The following is a 16,234-nucleotide window of genomic DNA, read 5'->3' on the forward strand; positions in this document are numbered from 1 at the left end:
TACAAAATAAAACGCACATATAGCAGAGTTATGAAATAGTACGTATAGGCTGTCGTCTAATGATTAAACAGAGAGATGGCAATGAACTTCTTTTTTTTTTTTTTTTAAATCCATCTTTTATTCCATTTGAATTCATCCACCAGATGTCCAGGTGCTCGCCGAGCTTGACATTCATCACCAGTCGAGGCGACACATATCCAGTGTGTGAAAGTTTACTTCCGGATTAACTTTAATTTCTTTGTCTGTATAATGAGGTGACAATTAGAAGAATCTGCAGACAAACGTGAATTTTTTTTTTGTATATTACTATTTAATTTGCCACATTAAATAGCCTGTTTGGTAAATGTATGGTGCCATGACAGCTACATTAGTTATAGTGTTTTACTGTTCAGTACTATACTAAGAGTAGTCAGCAACATCTAACTCCTGGGCTGAAAGTGAATCCCAATCTACGGACTAGAGAAATGAAAGAGAATCAACCAAATATTAAAGCATTTTCAATACTACCTATGAAATTGTGACCTATTCATGTTCTTGGATAGTATTTTGGAAAAAAGACACTTCTGTTACATGTTTAAATGCCAGCCTAACCAATGAATCTGATGTTTACATACTATAGTTTTATACAGTTTGCCTGGTGGACACTGACAGTAAAACAGAGAATATGATGAAGAGTAGGGTCCTGGCATTCTGCAGTGTTTAGGCTAAAGAAATAGTAATAGGCTCAAGAGTTATGGGAGAGAAGATGTCCAGTTAAGGTATAATTCAGATGGAAAAAAATCCCCATGACCTGAAATATGAGAGATTACGTACAGTTGACACCCTTCCTGTTTTCAAACTTCATGAAGAGTGACTCAGCTTTAACAGAAGCTAAGATATCGCATGGCTGCAGACAACTAGTATGTTAGATAGTGTCCAACTGGCACTCACAGAAATGTGCTGATAGTGGGTTTAACATTTGTGTTCCATATGATAAACATGTCCAGTCTATCATAATCCCAGTAATATAAATGACTATTTTCTTGTGAAATGTTGCAATTTTTTTTAAAGGTCAATACTAAGGCTTAATGGACATAAACTTGGATATATATGCCTCAAAATAAGCATAAGCAAATAAATAACATGAATATGTATTTAATTTCCCAAAAAAGTGTTCAGTTTGACATCCTATAAGGAAGGTTAGTACAAAATGGTGACTTGAACCATGAGATAAAAATATTTGTTATTGGTAATAACTAAACTACCAATATCTCTGAGGGCCACTGTACCAGAAAGACTAAAGAATATTGATGGAGTAAGTAGGTTTTGATTTTAAAACAAACAAACAAACAAATAAATAAATGAATGAATAAAAATTGTGAAAATTCCACGCTGCAAAAGCCCACACATCTAGTACATAATTATGATGATAAATTTTCAGAATACAATGCACAGTAGATGGAAAGAGTATTCGGAAGGTATACACTATTTTTTTTTCCCCTAAAGAGATTGTAATGCTTTGCTGGGTTTGTGCTGCTTAAAATCTAAACATTGGATAAATTAATAAAACTATACACCTGAATGCATTGTAATTGTTATAATTATGTCACGCACAAATGCACTGATATGTTGGAATTATAACTGTACATGTCTTGCTTTTAATAAGTAGCTTCTAAAAAAAGCAAAAAATATTGACACAAATCCCAAACTGCATCACATATATTAACTGCAGAGAAAATCAACAGCTAAATTTTACAATAATTAACCAATAAATAGAACTCTCCATTAGTTATTGCAATTTTTTTTCTGAATAATGTCAAACATTATCATTAATGTCTTTCTTGTAGCCCGATAGACATGACCTTATTACTGACCAATACATTTTTTAAAAAGAAAACCCACAGTATTAACACTTTCTTAAGAGCAGCTTGCAGCTGCAATGATAAACAGAGTAATTTTACAATGATTTACACTTTCGTTTACCAGGGTTTCTTTACTGTATCAAATACATTTAATTGTCTGCTGATGCTTTTCTCCAAAGCAGTTTAGACTGAACAGGGGACACGGTGGTGCAGTGTGCTTGGCTGGGTCCTGCTCTGTGGTGGGTCTGGGGTTCAAGTCCTGCTTGGGCTAGCTTGTGATGAATTGGCATCCCATCCTGGGTGTGTACCCTACCCCCTCCAGCCCTGCATCCTGTGCTGCTGGGCAAGGTTCTGGCTTGCTGTGACAACCGCCCACACCTCCAGAGGGTGTGTGTATGAGCTTAGAATTATTTACTCTTATAGAGTTGGGTCATTCTTTCTGGAGCTATTCATGGCAAGTAACTGGATCAAGTGTACTACAGCAGGGGTGGAATTTGAACCCAGCTCCTTCAGATCTCGAAACACCTCTAAGGACATTTACATTTACAGTTATTCATTCAGCAGATGCTCTTCTCCAAAGTGACATACATCTCAGAGAAAAGTACAAAGAGAGCTTCTAAACCATAAAGTCTGTGCACGTTCAAACTTCTCATACAGGCCCGATTCAATTAGTCAGTTAATGGCCATAAAATCAGTACTGAAGTTAGCTGAAAACTCTGAGCTTTGGAACAACAAATAAATGCTTGTTTGAGGGTGACGAGGTATTCTGCAGCGCTCGGGTTGGGCCGGGATACCTGTGCAGGGTGTGGCTCATTAAGGGCACTGAGCCACACACCGTACAAGTAACTCTTGTGGTTGTTAACCAGTTCTTTCAGTCTGTGCTCCCCTGATATCTTCTGTCGAGTCATTCCTCAAAACGGTGCTGCGCGAACACTTGTGACGTCACGGCTTCCGCACCATTGTCTTATAGCTGATAAGGAGGTGTTGCCCCGGTGCTCTCGCGCTTCTGCTCCTGGCGGGCGGTTTATGCTCCTCTTACTGGCTAGACCGAAAAAAAAAAAAAAAAAAAAACTTCCGGAATTGAAAAGTTCCTCACGGCTCACTTTTCTCCCGGCTTCCTAGTGAATGAGACGTGCCAATGTCGGCTAACGTTTGGTCGCTTTAAAAAAAGAGAAAGAAAAATAACTTGAAACTTTGTGTTGTTTTTTTTAATTTTTTTTTTTAAATCTTTGGAATATATTGTTTCTCGTCTTGTGAGATGTTATTCGTGTCAGAAGGTGTGAGATGATGTGAGTTCTGACTGAGGATTATTACATTCATAATGAGTGCGAAGTACATGGTAAGTATAAGTAGTAACGCGTCAACGCATTTAATTTATAGCTTTTAACCTATTTGGGCTGGTATTTTTTGTGAAAGCAATTTTCGACAAAAAACACTTTTTTTATGGGGCCGAAGAGCCGTGACGTGCGGCCGCGTGGGACACTCGCCGTGGGCTCCGTCAGAAACTTATCTGCCGGCGAATTTTATAATATTCCAGAAACATCCTCTAAAATTAAATGAGTTAACGTTTTCCAGGCTGTGATAAACTGTTACTGATTTAGGGTTTTTACATTGACAAATTACATTTTAAATTTAGAATATTTGACATTTGATTTGGCAATCATTTGGTTTCACTCACTGTACGTTATATATAATAATGTATTTATTTACGATGAGACGTTTCGGGTTAATTTCGGGTTGTCTGACGTTGCTCGAACTAAGAAATGCAAGTTAAAAGGCCCAGCGTAAGGGTTTTTCATATACATGTGTGTTGTGTATGTTTTGGATCTTTCCCATGTGGTGTACTCCTTTAAGTTTGATTTGCTGGTTTAAGTAGAAAATAAAACGTAGCAGAGTTTTATATAATGGACTGCCTTCTGTTGATTAAAACAGGCAGAAGACCCTGATTATTTTTTTTATTTTTTTATTTTTTTTTTTTTAAAAATCCATCTTTCATTCCAGTTGAATTCATCCACATATGACTTCAACTATCTTTTTAGAAGAAATAAATGCACTAATTTTCTTTTTCCCCCCAAAATGTGACACTTTAATTCCAGTGTGTGAAAGTGTAGTTCCGCTATAATTTTTCTGTGTCTGTCTAATAAGGTAACATTCGAAGAAGAACCCATGGCCACAGGCCCCATCACTTGCTAGGTGTTGCACTTGGCGAAAAGTCACTTATTTATGATGAAGTTGGTTTTACATAGTCAAATGAAGTAACCTTTATGTATGTTGGTGTTGAAAAGGAGGGGGGGTGTGGACAAAGATGGGTCATGTAGCGTAGGGCTGAATTTTGGTTGAAGTTGAGTACTACTGTGTGAAATACTGATATGTTTAAAATGGAATAACCACAGAGATGTAGTCTGTGATTAATGGGTATGTTGTGTGGGCACACGCTGACACTGACAAAGGACACACTCCTTTCTCTTCACACAGGCCTGATGAGAATATAGCCTCTTTTTGCTAAATAACGCAGCCTTAATACACATGTCGCTGGGAAAATGCAGTCAATTACTGATGGCATAAACTTCAGAATCAGCTTTATTGGCCAAGTATACCTAAGCATACGAGGAATTTGTTTCCGGTTTAGAGCAAACCTAGAGTGCACATTCACACATACAGGCTACATACACGCATACTGGGCTAGACATAGACTAATACAAACATGATTACAGATAGCACATGACAATTAGCAATGCAACAGACAAGAACACAGTACAATGCAGACAGAACACAACAAATGGCAGAAACACAATACCATGCAAACATAACACAGCTAAATGAGCAAGCATAGAAAACAGTACGCATTGGCCTGTAAACTTTAACCAAAGAGTAAAATCAATTCGGTACATCAAAGGTTCACATGTGACGGGAGCATTCAGTATTATTCTTGCCAGTAACATTTCTCTGTGAACTTGTCTGCTTGACATGGCATTTCATGGGGATAGCTGGTAGTGTAGTAGTAAGAGCTACTGCCTTTTGAACCCAAAGGTTGCAGGTTTGATTCCTGCTTTCAGCTGTGGTATCCTTGAATGATTGCTGGGGGGGATTACCCAGCTGTGTAAATGGGTAAATAATTGTAAGTACCTTCACACTGTAAGTCTGTCAGCTCAATGAAAATGTAAAGTCACCTTGCTTGACCAGTGAATTAGAGAGGAAAAAACTAAATTAGTATGTATTGTGTGGTAGGTGTTGGTTCTAGTCCTGGGAGGGTTATCATTTTTTGTCACAGTTCAATGTCACCTGAACTTGTGCTTGCATGTATATGTTATTTTTATAACTTATTGAGCTCTGCAGTCTTGTTTCTATTCATTTATAAGAAATAAATTCCCTCCTCCCCTTGTGACATGCCAGAGCATGTCTGATTCTAGTGAGAGAAGACACAAGGTGGCAATATGTGGGATTATGGATTTAATTATTAAATCAACTACAGAAGTTACAACCATGACAGTATTGCATAAAATTATCTATTACATTACCTGTATTCTTAATTATTAGGAAAGTCAAGGAAAAGATCTATTAGTATTTAAAAATACATTGGGGGGCAGTCCCAGCACTGTAGGCTTGGAGTTGATATTTCAGTGAACAACTTGACATACAGTTAACTTCAATTTTCTTGATCTTGATTGACTGGTTTCATTGGTCAGTACAGTTGAATGTTTGGATCTAGGAGAATTTCCCTTTTTTGACCTTTGAACCTTTTCTTTTCCTGTTAACTGTGGAAACAACTCCATGTTTGTATGTGTCTGTAGATGCCCCCAGGACAAAACCCCCTCTATTGAAACACAAAGTAGGACAAAGCCGCCTTAATTAAATTTAAAAAATGACAGAAGTCCCTGTTTTTTCTTCTGTTTTTGCACTTAATGCCATTTAATCCCATTATAATTGGAAGAAAAAGTATAAATTTATACTGAAGTAATCCTAAAAAATATTACCTTTCTCTGTGTTGGTTCATTTCTGAATGGCGTAGGACACAGGTATTGTCCTTACAGGGGTTTTGATCTACACTTGTGTAGATGTTGCTAGCTCATGTTGATAAGGTTACATAATCTAAACATGCAGGGCAAATTAGATTTTCAGGTGGTGTCGACATGGACAGCCCTAATTTCAGATGTTTGTAAATTGCTGATAGATTAAAAAAAAAAAAAAGACAGACTGAACCCGCTTGTCCCTTGCGGGGTCGTGGTGAGCCAGAGCCTAACCCAGCAATTAAGGCACAGGGCTTGAGGGGCAGGGGACACACCCAGGACAGAACGCCAGTTTGCCACAAGGCACCCCAAGTGGGACTCGAACCCCAGACCAACTGCGCCCCCCTAAATCAAAAACCCATGATACAGAAATATGTTGAACTCCACGTTCCTGACATGAGGTTCAATGAAATGTTTAAAAAAAAAAAAAAAAAAAAGTTGCTTTGTCAGTGTTCAGAGTGAAACCTTTGTCAGTTTTTCACACTTTCTTTTGCAGGTTAAAGGTATGTATTCAACAATGGTAATAATATTTTGGTTAAGAGCCAACCAATGGCATTATAGCTATAGGGCCAGTGGGTTGCATAGTGGCTATGGCTGCTGCCTTGCCCTTGAGGAACCCAAGTCTGAATCCCATCTCTTGCTGTACCACTGAGCAAGGTATTTGTCCTAAATTTCTCCAGGAAAATGAGCCTTTATAACCCAGCTGTATAAATGGGTAAGTAAATGGATTAACATTTTAAATCACTTTGTAGAAAAGCCTGTTATATGAATGAATAACAAAGCATAAAGACAATTAGACAGCGTATACACTTATTCTGTAGTTAAATTGCCTCTCATTAGCATGGGGTGCAGTATGCTTTGTCATAAAACCGCTGACTTAGTTACAGTGCTATGTGTGTTACAAAGTGAATGTTTGAAACTAGCATTTGTAGTAGAAAGTATCCTTGGTAGTTTTGCTAAAGCAGATATTACTGCTGTCTTTAGTCGCTAGGGCCGTATACAGTCATTTCAAAAATGGTGAATGCACTCTAAATGAGAAATGGTAATTTGACTTCATCAGATACCTTTTTCTGAAGAAGGTGTGTGTGAGCCCAGTACAGAATCTTCCTCATATATATTCATTAAATGTCAAACTCATTAGAATGCATAAAAGCCCTTTGCAATAAGCATTTGATTTTTGCTTGGGAGTGTTGGGAGGGCCTTTTCTTGTCCAGTATGTAGGACAGTTTTGAATCAGTGTTCTACATACTAGGTCTCAAGAGTTCATGCTCTGGTTGAGATCTGTCAGGCTTCAAAGGTAATTAACTTCGAGGGGAGACCTGTGGTGAATGCAGACAACTTTGCTGGTGGTATTCTAATGGTGATTTACAATTTACTGTAACTGTCATTTTTATTTCATTTTGTGGTAAAAGTTATTCCAGTAATCCTCATACAGGTGCATCTCATGTACCTCACAGATGGCTACTGTTATTTCATATAAGACCATGACTTTACACCACACAGCATCTAATTGCATCTTAAAGCATATTAATTTTCAGGTGTAATTTATAAGGTATTTGTTGCTGAAATTAAGAATTTTCCTCCAGTCATTTAAAGATTTAGTTTGAGCAGATACACAGATATTTACACTTAAATATTTTAATTACATGATTTTCATCTGTGTTAACTCTGTTAGAATATGGAATTATTCAACAGCATGCCCTGTGTAAATACCTGTCACTCACAATGTGTGTTATTTCAAAATCACATTGGTGAGTTATAGTTACTGTTGTTGTAGTACAGAGGAGTGAAGTAAGTGTATGTATCTGGCAGAAGGTAGTTTTTTCATACACCTCTTCTCTCATCTGAAGATTCCTATTGATTCTTAATGAGTTTATGCTGTCATACATCTAAAAAGTACTTGAACATTAAGTGAAATATTTAGCTTTAGGAATGGATAAACTGACACATGGTTTGATATATAAATCTGGTCTTCAAGTTATGCACTGAATTACCAGTGAACTTGATTCTGCCTTGCTATTGATGAATGAGGGAATGAATGAAACTTTTTTCAGTCAGAAGGAAATTCACTTTAGCTGGAGCAGAATACAGTGTACAACATGCATAAATTCACAAATATGAAATATACACTTAAAGTAACCAAACACATACATAGAAAAATATTATAAAGTTAAAAAAGTAAAAAAAAAAAAAAAAAAAAAAAAAAAAAAAGTGAATGAACTGGCAAATGTAGGTTTTCTATGAATTCCTTTCACCCTTAGCCCAAATTTGAAAACGGTATATATATTTAACATTTGTTTCTTGGCCTTGTAGTATAATGTCCTTTGCTTTTGGGGCAGTGTAGCTCTGTGAATAAATCAGGGCAGATGGAACCTTCTGCCCTTGCTTGCACAGCCTTTATACTGTATGTTGTATGTGGATGTGTGTTATATTTTCAAAAGGCATGAGTTGTTAGACCCTGTATTTGGTAATCAGTCTGTCTTCCATGGTTTCAAGGACAGGAACAGTCTGAAGATAAGATTGGAAAAAAAAAAATCTGACTTTCCACTTTACTGGAAGCTGGCCTTAAATTTGAAATACTCTGGGTCTGTGCAAATTTTGCCCCTTTCTCTATAGATTCTGCAGCCAGTGTTTTGTTACTGGCATTGTATTGCCCTGAGATACTTTTGCCTGAGTAGAGGCTAGGGTTTGTTTGGTTACAGTATTATGGTAATTTTCGATCTGTAGTGAGAGAGCCGTGATCTGTGAAAGTTCACTGAGGATTGCAGAGCCAGGTTTCCTTTTCCTGAACCATACCATCTTTGCATGACGAAGCCATTGTTTTTGGGCTTCCTGTAAATGCTGCAAGGAACTCTGTACTCTGACTTAAAACCCACAAAATATTTTTATTACCTTAAATATTACCATGTCCATCTAATAGATTTGTTGTCATGTCTGCATGTAAAAGCGCATCAGATATTCTACCAATTCAGTCTCATATCCCTGTTTGATTTGGATGTTCTGCTGCAATAAACTTGCTGAGGTGGATTCCTAAATAAGGACAATCTGGCATGAATCTGCCTGTCATGGAGTTTCATTAGACTATCTCTGGCCTGGGCCAGCAGCAGCAATGGCAACTGATGTATTCATATCGCTGAAAACATGCAACAACAATAGAAATTCAGGTGCATCCTGTTTATCTAGTTTAGTTTACAACTAAATACTACAACGATAACTAGCATTGTTCACTTTACATGAGGGAATAATGTTCTTATCAAATACATCATCAAAACCTTTAATAATGAGGAACTAAAAGGTCAATACTGAAGAAAACATTTTTAACAATATATATTTTACTAACATGGCTCACAACTGAGTTTCCAATACTGTGAACTTCTTAAAAGAGCATAGAAATAGAAATTGCATATCTATTTTTATAAGGGTTAACAAAAGCATCAACATTTAGTAGGTTACATAGTCCTCTTGCTAGCTTTAAATCTAGCAGAAATCTAAAAACCTGTGTGTTATTGACCACTGGCCTGCATCTCATGCCCTTGAGTGTCACCATGCCAGAGGGCACGTTGGAGAAGCCTTCACATGAAGGAGTTCTAGGACCTAATGGGAGTTTGTTCTTGCAGAATAAAATTGCACTTTGCTGTGTATCAAAATTGAAATTGACTACAGCTGTTTTTTCTTTCCATATACTAACACAAAAAAATCATGTCAACAGCATCTTATTTTCATCATCCCACAACAGTGGGTCAGTTCACGCATTACCTGTAAATTCCACTGTAAATGTCTCTACAAAATATGCCATAGAACATTAAATATAGTATGTTGTACTGAGACAAATAACTATCTATTATATTGCTGTAATTCTGGATTTTCCACCTGATGTGAAAATTAGTACTCATTTGTGTGAATTATTTTAAACATTGCACTTCTACCTTTGTACATAATGTGTGTGTACATCCACTTACTCCTGCACCACCTTGTTTTTCTCCGTTCATGACTGACAGTGTGGTTGGTATTCAGTGCACTGCATGGTGGAAAATGTTGCACTGATTTGCATTTATCTATCGGTTGCTTTTCTCCAAAACTATGTACAGCTCAGAATAAAAAGTACTCATAAATTACTTTTATCATAAGATGGGGAAAAAAATTGTTTTACTTCCCATGCTATAGCTGTTATGATCACCTTAAAATAAGTATATTAAAAAAATGAAAGGAAAACAAGTCTTAAGTTGGGTGTTTTAAATACTGTGCCTTTGAGGTTGTGGTGGTAGAAAAACTGAGAAGGGGAATTGTATCAGCTGTTCTTTAGATAGTCACAGGCTAGCCGAGAACTAAGCTAAAGTGGCAAAAATGCTGTTTCCCATGTCCGCTGAAATTATAAATAGTAAGTCATCAGACATATTGTTTTATGTACTTTGTTAGTTTTTCTCCACTGTATCATAGCCTAACAATCACCCCTGCTCGGTTAAGCTTTTCTGGTGTGTTCATGTAGTCATGGCACCTATTCATTTGAAAAGGTGTTAATATTCCTAAACCTAAGTTCTAGAACAACCGTTTAATTGATGGTTTATGTATTTCAAACCATTTTGCTTGCAATAGAATGCTTCAGCATAAGCATTACATTGGAATTTTGTCAAGTGAGTATAACTGTGTAAAACTGATGCAGAATTTTCATTGACCTAGGTGGTCTCACTACTGCTGGCACTCACAATCTATCCTGCTGTGAAACTAAGCCTTGGTGCTGCACTGAGAGACAGAACAGCCCGACATGTCCTTTGCCAAGAGAACTTGGAATATCCACATGAATCCCACTGCTGTTTGAACTGCCCTGCTGGTAAAACTACGAATGGTTGCTTTAACTTATTAACATGTACCTGGTAATGTGTCAGTGCCATGTTTGTATGGAACAACATAGTTTAGTGCACCTCAACAATAAATTGGAATATGTGTGACTAAAATCAGAGAGTTAGTTGCAAATTTGTTCTGTAAAATTCTTGAAGGAATGCTTTACTGGTAAGCAAAACTACCTCTGTTTCTTCTTAGGGCAATTTGTCAAGGAGGCTTGCACTAAGCCTTTGACCCGGGGAACTTGTGCAGCATGCCCGTATGATACGTACACAGAGCATGATAACGGCCTGATGCAGTGCCTTCAATGTACAAAATGCCGGACAGGTAATGCTGCGATCCCATGCGCTTTGTAATGATCAGTCCCATTTGCACCTGCGAGAGGAGTCTTTACCACCCTCTCTGTAGCACCTCTAGCTTTCAGAAAGGGTTCTCTTGGCTACCAGATAATGTGACAGATTCCAGTCCTCTTATGAAAAGATATATACTGTTTTGGTTACCAGTGACCATTCTTGCCTTTTGTCCTGCGCCAAGGTGTCATCTGTGCTCTGGTTTAGGCAAAAGACAATCCCTTAGCTCACTGCCTTTTGGGGGGCAAGGTCAATAATTTCCCTCAGTCACTCAAAACATATATCTGTAAATGGGACCTTTGGCCAGGCTGTACTTTAATCAGAGCCTCAGCCTTTGTCTTTTGAACTGGTGTTTGTAACTAAAGGGTGACATAGACAAGTTTGTGTTCTTTGTAGATGAGGAGGTGACCAGACAGTGCAGCAACACTCAGAACTCTCAGTGCCAATGCAAATCAGGGTCCTTCTGTTCTCCTGACCAGGCCTGTGAGTTTTGTAAAAAGTGCTCCAGGTAAGACATTACACTTCATGTCCATTGTCTGATGTCTGCTATATGTCTGATGTTCCTCCTTTTTTTTGGGTTAAACATATGAAAATCTTAAAGTATGCATTGCGTCATAACCCACTACCTACACACCTCTTTGCCAATATGTCAGGGAACTGGAATAACCAAGATAAAAATGTGGTATCGCCAAACACATTCCTGTTTAAGGCAGGTTGTGTATAGGATAATTAATTTCTGAATCACATATAAGTGTCTTTATGATTTCATTATGTAAGAAAAATTTTCATCTACTGTTTCAGATGTAAACCAGATGAGGAGACGGTCAAGAACTGTACCTCTACGTCCAATACTGTCTGTAAAAAGAAGATAGCCACTTCTGCCACTGTGCTAGGTAGCAGTCGTTCAGGTTGAACAGACTTTTGTCTTCACAAGCTTTTGTGTGCTGTAACTGCTTCTAACATTCCTGTTAGCATACAACACTTTTTTTTTTTATGGTGAAACTTAAAAACTTCACCAGAATGTGTAACAGTAATAAAGCTTAACATGGGCAAATAGATTTAGGGTTTGAGCTGGAAGGAAGCTTTGGAGTGATAATACAATTGTTGGCATTATTTATTTTTCATTGTGAGGGTAACAGATACGGCACATAATTATATGAACATGAACAATATGAACATGTGGTCTTAGTGGCACAGCACGTTATACTGGTGTCTCCCAGCTCCTGGGCTGTGGGTTTGGACAGGGGTTCGAATATGGATTCAGTTAATCTCTGTCAAGTTTGCACGTTCTCCCCATGTTTTTTGGAATTCCAACAGTCCATAGATATGTGCTGCATGTGAATTAGTGAATAAATTAAGGAATGATTGTGTGTTTAGTTTTATATATTGGTAAATGATTTCATCTAGTGGGGAGAGTTGGTAGCATAGTAGTTAGAGCTGCTACCTTTGGATCCCAAGGTCTCAGGTTCGATCCCCACTTCCAGCTGTAGTAACCCTGAACAAGGTACTTACCCTAAATTGGTCCACTAAAATTATTCAGCTATATAAATTGGGGGGTGGCGTGGTGGCGCAGCGGGTTTGGCCGATGCCTACTATGTTCTGGGGTTTGAGACCTCCTTGGGGTGCCCTGCAATGGACTGGCTCCAGGTTGCTGCGATCCTGCTCGGGACAAGTGGTTGTGGACATTGGTTGTATACATTGGTAAATAAGTATAAGCAACTGTGAATAAATAATTGTAAGTTTCTTTGGCGAATAAAGCATCAGCTAAATGAATAAATGTGAATGTAGTGTAGTATATCTAGCATTGTTGCTAGTATATCAAGTTGCCTAGGACAAAGCTGTCTGTAAAAAAACTAGGCTAACTGTTTTTCTTTTTTTTTTTTTTTTTAAGTGACTGTTGGCGTAATTATCCCGGTCATCGTTGCTGTCGGGGTTGTCCTTCTTATTTATTTGAAGAAGAAATTATCTTTCAGTAACTTCACAGGTGACTATTGATGCCTAATGATGTATAAAGTGTAAGCAAACGTGGTCTCCACATGAGACAAATGCCACTTTCTATATTTCCTTTGGGGTAGTTCTTGTAATGAATAACTGAAGTATTTTCTACACCTGATGTCTGCATTAATGAGGAATTTTATGAAGTGGACATATAGTTCCAAAGACTTTCTTCAGTTTTTATTTCAGTTGTCATTTGTTTACATGTGTGATATGCCATCTGAATGCTTGGATTCTTCATCATTAGTCTTGTTTCTAGATAGTTTTTATAGTGCATTTTCTCAAGCTGTTAAATGAACCTAATGTAGTTGTGCTTTGAGTGAGCATTTGTTAGGTGCTAACTTTCTTCATTGTCTCTTACAGTGGTTTCATGCAAATCAAGTGAAGTTGTAAAAGTGAACATGGTGAGTTGTAAGAACTTCATATTTCGGTTCATTGAATAGCTGTCAGATTTACAGTATGGAAAGCTAGAGTGAATTCAGAGCTGAAACTACTTTACATTACACAAAGTTAACATTCTGCTGTAGAAGTGAACTACAATGTGACTCAAACATTTTCAAACTCAGGATGACAAAAATAACACAACACTGGAGGAAGAAGAAAGACAGAGTGCTGGCCCATTGGAGCCACAGCAGGAAAGAGAGCCCTTCTTGAAAGAGTCCCCGCCGGTGGGTGCCAACGATGATGGGCTGGGTAGCAGCATCACCAGTTCCTCCCAAACCAGTCTAACCTCACAGCACACTCCCCCTTGCTGCTGCAGATCCCCTCACCCCAACCCAGTGGCCCTGAGACAGCCTACTGTTAGGGTGAGAACAGCACCATATGCCATGCCATCATTTGCCCTCAGTGTGAATCTCCTCCTTTCCTTTCTCAGCTGTTTTCATTCCCTCTGTCCCCAAACTGACCTCTATAGGTCTGAAGATAGACTTTAGGCATCCTGATCTTTTCTCTTTTTTCTCCCCCTGCGAAGTCTCAGTTGCTGAAAACGGATATTTTCCTGATGAATGTGGCAGAATCTGTTCCACTCTTATGTGTTCAGTTCATATGATTAGGGGATGGACTGATTTGCAAACAGGTTAAATGTTTCCCATATTTGTGCATCAAATTCATCAGATATCTGACACTCATGCATGTATAATTTTTGTTTGTATGACACCTTTGTTACTGTCTCACCAAACCTGACCTACCAAACAAATTTGTTATACATTACTTATGTTTGATTCATACATTTTTCCATCATAACATTTACAGTACCACTTCCATATTAGGCATGATAATATTGTGATTATGAATTTGTGTGAAGTCTTATTTTTAATCTGTCTTCCTAGGTGCATTCCCAGAGAAGGCGACTTATTCCTTTAAATGGTAACAAGATATCTACCGGCATGATTGTTACTAAAGCACTGGCATCTTTTTAATAGGTTGAAGTTTTGATATAAAAATACACGATATGACTAATATACAACTAATTTATTTTCAGGGCAAGAGTCACTGAAAAAAAGCTTTGACCTTTTTGAAGAACTGGACATTAACTACCATAACAGATTTTTCAGACGAATTGGATTGAAAGACAACGAAATTCAAGGTGCGGATAACCAGTCTCCTGCTGATAAAATGTATGAACTCCTTCGACTCTGGATGGAAAAAGAGGGGTCGAAAGCTGATATCAATGACCTTCTTGAAGTATTGTTTAGCTTAGATCAAAAACTATCAGCTGAAACTATTATTCACAAAGCCATTACAAATTGTGACTTTGTGTATGAAGATGTAAAAACAGATTGTGTTGCTGCTGATATTGTGACACATCATGGAATAAACGAAAAGCCCTGCTAAGGGTTTTTTTTTTTTTCCTCTTTTTTGCCCTTAAGAGTTGGTACCCTAAAAAGGTGAACATGTGCCCTTGGTACTGCTTATATTGATTGATTTACTTGATGTGGTTTATCGACTTCAACATGAAACTATTGTCTAGTTTTACAGTTATTTTTTTCTGTAATATTGCTTTTAGTTCTCAAGACAAAATGCTAAAACAATCTTGCAGTCCTAAATGTTTAACCTTTTGTAAATTGTCTTAAGTCTGAGATTTTCCAGGATTGTATCAAAAGATTATTTGGCACAGTAAAATACTAATTTAAATTGTTCCACAGGGTGTGAAAACCAATTACCCAGTGGTCTTCCTCCATGCATATTAAGCAAATAGTACTCAAACTTTGGAAGAGACACAGGGTTTTGTGGCATAAGGTAGTGTATTTATCGATCATGTCTGCTACGGAAACACTAAGTCTGTGCCTTGGACACTTCTGGTTTAACTACCGTTGTTTTTGTTTGCCACTCAGCTTGCAACGGATTGTTTTGAATGAACTAAGAAACAGTAGCAAAATTAAAAGAACTTTAATGATTTTTCCTAAAATTAAACCACCTTAAACTCAAATGGTACAATCTGACACTGAAAATATACTGTTACTACTCTTATTTCAATAAATTACCCTATTTTGTAGTAGTAGTAGTAGTTTCGGGTGAAGAGCACCACCAAGTGGTAAAGGCGTTTTATCGCTTTACTTCATTGAACTAAACCAAAGCTTGGCAAAAACAATGGAAGGCCAAATAGATTTAAAAATCCAGCTGACCATTGCTTTTGTCAATTTTTTGCCACACAAATATTCAACATACTGCATTGTTTAGTGTAATAAAATATTTTACATGCTTACTTGCCATATTTTTGTGAAATGATAGCACTGGGTTCTTAAATGGCCTAACTGATGAGAGGTTTAAAAAGAAAAGGATTCACATTTTCAAATGTAAGGTAAAATAAGTATTATAGTACTGTCAGATACTTATGTGGAAGGCAGAGAAACATTTCCCATGTATATTTGTGGAAGACTGGCATGGTTGCATTTTCTTCAATCTCTGAAGCATAAGACATCTTTGTCAGTTCCATTCAACTTCAGGTTATTTGTAACAAAATGCTGTGTTTTTGTTTATGTATATTTTTTGTGTCGATATGCTTTGTTTATATTTATCATACTTTGCAATTTATTTATTTTGTTTCTACAGTAGATATTATGAGGTATTTGTAAATATTGAATAAACATGAGTAAAGGACATTTTGCATGAATTTGTTAGATTACTAAATTCATTTCTTTAGGAATGTATATCAAATGCATATAAATTTGAAAAAGTAAGATGTGAAGAACCCTTAAATGTG

General features: G+C 37.3%; 1 protein-coding gene across 4 annotated transcripts; it reads left to right on the top strand.

Moving 5' to 3' along the window:
- The first annotated feature begins 2,985 nt into the window (after positions 1-2,985).
- Positions 2,986-16,017, top strand: hdr (hematopoietic death receptor). Of its 4 annotated transcripts, none has more exons than XM_018762559.2 (10): positions 2,986-3,180; positions 10,526-10,676; positions 10,886-11,014; positions 11,434-11,545; positions 11,839-11,945; positions 12,929-13,021; positions 13,396-13,436; positions 13,599-13,700; positions 14,361-14,397; positions 14,513-16,017. In XM_018762559.2, exons 1-10 carry the CDS (start codon positions 3,163-3,165, stop codon positions 14,863-14,865), a joined length of 1,143 nt encoding a protein of 380 aa, XP_018618075.1. In that variant the 5' UTR covers positions 2,986-3,162; the 3' UTR covers positions 14,866-16,017. The 4 variants fall into 4 exon arrangements, with proteins under 4 accessions (XP_018618075.1, XP_018618076.1, XP_018618073.1 ...); XM_018762560.2 differs by having other exon boundaries at positions 2,987-3,180; positions 11,839-11,930; XM_018762557.2 differs by having other exon boundaries at positions 2,990-3,180; positions 13,599-13,838.
- Positions 16,018-16,234: the final 217 nt, after the last annotated feature.

The sequence above is a fragment of the Scleropages formosus genome, chromosome 12 (assembly GCF_900964775.1).
Source record: "Scleropages formosus chromosome 12, fSclFor1.1, whole genome shotgun sequence".
Lineage (NCBI taxonomy): Eukaryota > Metazoa > Chordata > Actinopteri > Osteoglossiformes > Osteoglossidae > Scleropages > Scleropages formosus.

Excerpts from the sequence above, each read along its gene's own strand:
- hdr (XM_018762557.2), top strand. Across the intron at positions 11,015-11,433 it reads ATGTACAAAATGCCGGACAG|ATGAGGAGGTGACCAGACAG; the intron begins GTAATGCTGCGA and ends TGTTCTTTGTAG. Across the intron at positions 13,839-14,360 it reads TGAGACAGCCTACTGTTAGG|GTGCATTCCCAGAGAAGGCG; the intron begins GTGAGAACAGCA and ends CTGTCTTCCTAG.